The 5,745-nt window shown below is 32.7% G+C and overlaps 1 protein-coding gene across 1 annotated transcript; it reads right to left on the minus strand.

Annotated features, from left to right (window-relative positions):
- Positions 1 to 1,675: 1,675 nt before the first annotated feature.
- Positions 1,676 to 5,745, minus strand: LOC109808457 (auxin transporter-like protein 4). The gene is made up of 9 exons (XM_020371473.3): positions 5,587 to 5,745; positions 5,215 to 5,437; positions 4,910 to 5,095; positions 4,495 to 4,607; positions 4,194 to 4,377; positions 3,963 to 4,060; positions 3,151 to 3,358; positions 2,783 to 3,040; positions 1,676 to 2,202 (listed from the first exon to the last, which is right to left on the minus strand). The coding sequence occupies exons 2-9, from the start codon at positions 5,392 to 5,394 to the stop codon at positions 1,915 to 1,917; spliced, it is 1,515 nt and encodes a 504-aa protein (XP_020227062.1). The 5' UTR covers positions 5,395 to 5,437; positions 5,587 to 5,745; the 3' UTR covers positions 1,676 to 1,914.

A 5,745-nucleotide genomic window follows, 5' to 3' on the forward strand; every position in this document is an offset into this window, starting at 1 on the left:
TCATATTAAATATTGTTTAAAAATTTGTTATCAAAATTGATTTCGAGTGCGTAATTATAAATCTGGATAGATAAAATCTCAAAATTGATTTTGTTTGATATATAGAGAAGCTACTGATATATGGTTGTTTCTAAGTAGATGTTAATTTTCACATCTTAAAATCAATTTTACTAATAATCAAACATACTATAAGTATGATTTTAGTCATTTTAAATACAATGAAATTAATTCCAGATATATTTAATGTAGAATCAAACATGTCCTTATTTTAATCTGAATCAAATTCAACTCTGAACACTCATATCTATATTATATCTGCCATTAAATTTAACTGCCTTAATGGGGTCAACATATATTACAATTAAAGGGCTCTTTAGATTGACACTACAACCATTAAACTTTGGTCTAATATCAAATTAAATGTTATATAAAATTTAAATGGAAAACTGCGAGCTTTATATTAAATATTCAAGCAAACGTGCATAGAGTTACTCATTCTTCTCTCATTGGTTTGTCTCCCAAATATGTTGGGGTACGTAGGTCAAATAATAATAGGAATAATAAAACTATAGTACATGACAAACAAACTATCTTTGTCGTCTCATAAGGATTGTCACAAGCATTAGAGAAAAAAAAATTGAATTTGCAAGAATTAAAGCATATTACAATTGAGAGAAAATTCAAGTAAGAAAAAATGACCAATTTATAAATTAACCTATCACTTGTTTCTAAAGATTCAATTACTATTCTTATTTAATTTTTGTCCGATCACAAAATTAACCACTCAAGCTTCAATCAATCTCAAAAGATGCGCAACATTTTTGTGGCCGAGACATCCCTAGCTACAAGAAATGTATCAATGGCCAAAGTTGTTGGTTAATATTAAGGACTTGATACTATCGAAAAATGTTGCTTGTTAGTCAAGAGCCTATTTATTCATTCATTGTCTAATTGCCATTTGATTTATTTTCAACATTATATAATTTTTTTTCCAAATTAAAGTCCGCATTATATTTGATGTTGAAAATTATGACGTACTTAATTTTGTCGAATCTTACACCCATTTGAAATTTAGTTGCGTTTTATATATAACTTTTTTATATTATGTTTCGTTTGTATGCTATTTTGACATTCTTTTAGCATTTGTGGATTGAGTCTTGGATTCGGTGACACTTTTATTTTAGAAGCTATTAGATAAAAAAAAAATTTATTTTTAAATGATTATGATTTTTTTGTGCGTTTAATATAACTAGTAAAATAAGACTTTGAACACTGTCGGTCTACATTGGTTTTAGTAAAACCAATATATAGTATGTGACACGATGGTTATTGTACATTATTGGGAAACACATTTTAAATTGATTGTTAAATAACTAATTAAAAAAATCTAAATCGATTATTAGATAAACTAATTTAGAATGTATTTTCTATATAGATTATTTAACCATCAATGTAGAATATTGACATTCTTTTCTAAATTTTGAGACTTCTAGCAAGACATTATTTGGATCGGATTCTCTACGATTGATGTGTAGAATACTTTTTAAATAATTTTTGTCACAATTGATATAGAAGTCTAGTATGTACGTATATTCTCTCCATTTAAATACATTAGCATTAAAAATTATTGAATGTTAATTGTATTGAATTAATTTTGGACACAGCTCGTGTCAAGTATGTAAGGTGTGAGGAATTTATTTTCGGATAATTACCAGATGAATAAACTTAAAATACTTTACAATGTTTGAATCCCATGACAACTAACATCATGATGCACATAGAGACAGAGACAGAACTTTAATTTCAGGACGGCCAAAAATGAAAAAAAGAAGAGGAGGAGGAGGAAGAAGAAAATTCTACATGCATATAACATAAAAAAAAATGTTTAACATATAACTAATTTTTTATAGTAATTTAAATAATCTTCAATAAATTTGGAGGTGACCATGATCCTACTAGATCACCTCCTCCATCAGGTAAGGAATGGGCAAGAGGTGGTGGTGCTCCCGCTGGTGGTGGTATGGGACACTGGTAGCATTCGGCAAAAAGTCCAAATGTATCAATTTGCTTTAACAAGTTGATCATGCTGGCCCATCCTCCAAGCCCAAATCCAACCACCAAAACCCATACCACAATAAATGCATTGAGGACATACGTTGCAGTCCAACTTGGCATGAAGAAAGGAGGCTTCTCAGCAGCATTCTACAAAATGAAAAAAAATTGCTTTTAGTACTTTATATTCAAGGTAAATTTATTTTTATTCCTTAATTTAAAATTATTATTTTTAGTGATTGTAATTTTTAAAAAATTTGTTTTAGTCGTTAATATTATCAATAATATACTGAAAGTGATAAATTAAGATAATTATACAATATTAACTAAATTTAAAATGATATTTTTACTAAAAAAATTAATGTAAGTAAAATTTATGTGACAATATTTGACGGATCTTTTAACATGTTATTAGTACGAAATATCTTTCAGTTTTACTAATAACTAAATCTATAAAAAAAAAAAAAAAAACCTTATTACTCACTTTTAATGGAATATCTCATTTCAACTATGTTTTTTTTTCTTAATTTTATCTATAATACATAAATTAAGATGTTATTTATGAGATGAAGCTGAGTTTCACAGCAACACGGTGTTGTTGGATGATTGTGACTAATTTAGAGAGACATATAAATGATATTGAAAATGAATGGGTAGTGTGAGAGAGTGATTAAAATGGGGGCAGAAGTGACATAAGAGGTGGGGTAAGGAAAGAGATGAGAAGATTTACCTGTCTGGCAGAGGGTTTTCTATAAGTGAGCATATGGGCTAGGGCAGGGATGATGTAGACAGTGAAGCTAACGAGGAGAGAGCCAACAGCTGAATTAATGGGCCCAAAGAAAGGAAATATTATAGCCAAAAACCATATTGGTATCACCACTGGCAACCGTGCAAGTGCCCTCAAACAAATGCTCTTTGTGTCGTGCATTCCAATCACCTTCTCCCACACGAAGTACAACGGAGTACACGCAAACCCAAACGTTATGAACTGCATTCATATTTACACACATTACATTTTCTGTCACTCACTAATACAAGTTTATCCATCACATGCATGCCATTGTGTTCAACAAATTAAACTCAATGTGGGAGATATACCTGGTGAATGAGCATGAGGATAACGGCAACGTCACGGAAGCCAGAGCTGGGGAGGAGAGAGAAGGCGTTGGAGTGGTCAAGAAGCTGATCACCAAAAGCCCAGTAAACGGCTACGGCGGAAGGAATCGTTAGTGTGAAAACGTACAAAGTGGCTAGCAAGTAGATGTATTTGAACTTTCGGGGCTGCCACATGGCATGCATAATCTCTCTGCAACATTTGTCACCATTATTCACTTTATGCACAAAACATCTAGCAAGAATAATCACAATAAAAATGGAGGCTGTGATTAATAACATATTTTTTTATAATATTTTCAAATAATTATATTAATATATAGCTTCTATAGTATTTTAAGGTTTTTGACTTTATTGTACTTTTTTGTCGTGAAATCAACACGTTGATGGAATGAATTTAGTGTATAACTAGAACTTTGCGCTGGTTGGGGACAAAAGATACGATAGGAACCGACCATCCAATAAAACTGTAATTTTTCGGTATCCAAAGTTTACTTAATTTAGAAAGGACGCACAATCAAAAAGTAGAAATAACGACCATTCAACTTTAGAATTTTCCCAGATATAATAAGAAGCGACGAATACTCTGCCTTTTCAAGCCAACAAAAGTAAAACAAGAAAAAGCCGTTTTCGCATGATTTTGTTGCTGCCCGCAGGTCTCGAAAATCGAGATAACCGACAAAAGCCGCAAAGAGAAGCCGTGTAGGAAAACAGAAAAAAACGAACAAGAGAAATATGACGGAGGATAGAATAATTAATATAGATCCATGATTCTGCTAAGGAAAAGGTAAACTAACACAGTCACAGCATGTCCTCCAAACGTGTATAGTATGTTAGTGGCTCCAGTAAAGTATAACACTAGCTTTGTTGGACCCGAGTGTGTCACATTTTCTACCTGCAAACATCATTTGCAAGATGTTGAATATCGTATGGCATAGTACTTTACTGATCGTTAATTGTTTCAATTTTCAAGGGTATAATAAGATATCATAAAAAGTGTGGCTATAGACAAGTGATTTAATTATCACCTGGCCATGAAGGATGGCTGCAATAGCAAGGTACCAAGCCGTGTAAGTGGTCATTCCAAGACCCAAAAATGACCAGATTCGGTAGTTGTGGAAGGATGGTATGAACACAGTGGTGGCACAGCAAGCTCCAAAAATATAAGTCCATGTCCGTTTATACAATTTGTCGTTTATGTAATAGATGTTACTGTTCGAGGCAAAGAAGCATTAAAAAGGGGGAAAAAACATAAAATTTATTGGAATCGGATGAAAACCCACTTAAGGTTGCTTCAAGTTGCCTTAAAAATAGAAGCAAAGGTCGTACCTTGCACATGCTATAAGCTGAATCACAGATCCAAAGAGGAGGAAAGTACAGTTGAAGGCTAGCCCCACTGCTTTCCAATATGGACCAAGTAGCCCATCAAGAACTTCGAACCACTGAAATCAAGAACAGTACAATCCAATTCAGTTGCTGTAAATTTTCTTAACAGATTAATTACAGTGTTAAAAATCAAATATCATATTTTGAGGAAGCTAATATAAGAGATTTTACAAATTAAAATATTATTATAAACTAATTTTAATTTTTGAATATTTTTTCCCCTCAAATCTAATTCAATCTTACATTATTTATTATTAACACAAGTTTAAAGAATTATCGTCATGGAGCTTGAATTTGTTTTCCAAATTTAATGATTGAAGATGAAAAAAGTCTCAAGAAGGCAACACAAAAGACCAACCTGAATGACATGGTTCTTGAAGCTGACATTTTCCTTTTCCTTCCTGGTGCGGTATTCTATGTAGAGGACACTGACTAGATAAGCAGTCCAGCTTCCAATGAGGCCATAGAAGATCTGAAGCAAGATGCCTGATACCATGCCAAGTTGGGCAAAGGAGTATGGCAGAGTCAATAGCACTTGAGCTACCTATATAAAAAAATGGTATAACTTTCATTCTTAAATTATGAACTAAATCAAAGAATTATTTTTGGAAGTTCCTTGTTTTTTTGGGTATTTGAGTCTAATGGTTGTGGTGATTTAATTACTTGATTTGAAGCACAGCTGAACCATGCATCCCAAACAGAACCACCATGCCATAGGAGGCTCTTGAATTTGAACATGGATTGGTCTTGCTCCCTCTCTTCTTCCCTTGTGTTGCCAACTTCATGATCTGTCTCGTTGAGGTTCGTGACTAATGCTTCCTCTGTTTGATTCTGAGATGACATTGTCTCCGTTATCCACAAAAGCAGTGTCTAAATTCTGGTGGATCTGAAATGCAAAAAAGGACACTAAATGAGAGACCAAAACCATGATAAAAAAAAACGCAGTCCTAGATAACGATACATAGTGCTGAAGTTTGAAGGGAGAAAATTTAGATGACAGATCCTCTTTCTTCTGAATGTTTTTGCTCTTTGTACCTTTTTCTTTGTTCTCAGTTGGGCTTTGTACACTGCCAGTGATGGGGTTGTAATGACTCTAAATTCATAAATTGTGGCAGAGGAAATGAACTATATAGTTTTTGGTTTTGGTTGAGATACACTGAGAATGAACTATATAGAAGACTTTTTTCGTAACTG

The sequence above is a fragment of the Cajanus cajan genome, chromosome 3, assembly GCF_000230855.2.
Source record: "Cajanus cajan strain Asha chromosome 3, NIPB_CcT2T_4, whole genome shotgun sequence".
NCBI lineage: Eukaryota > Viridiplantae > Streptophyta > Magnoliopsida > Fabales > Fabaceae > Cajanus > Cajanus cajan.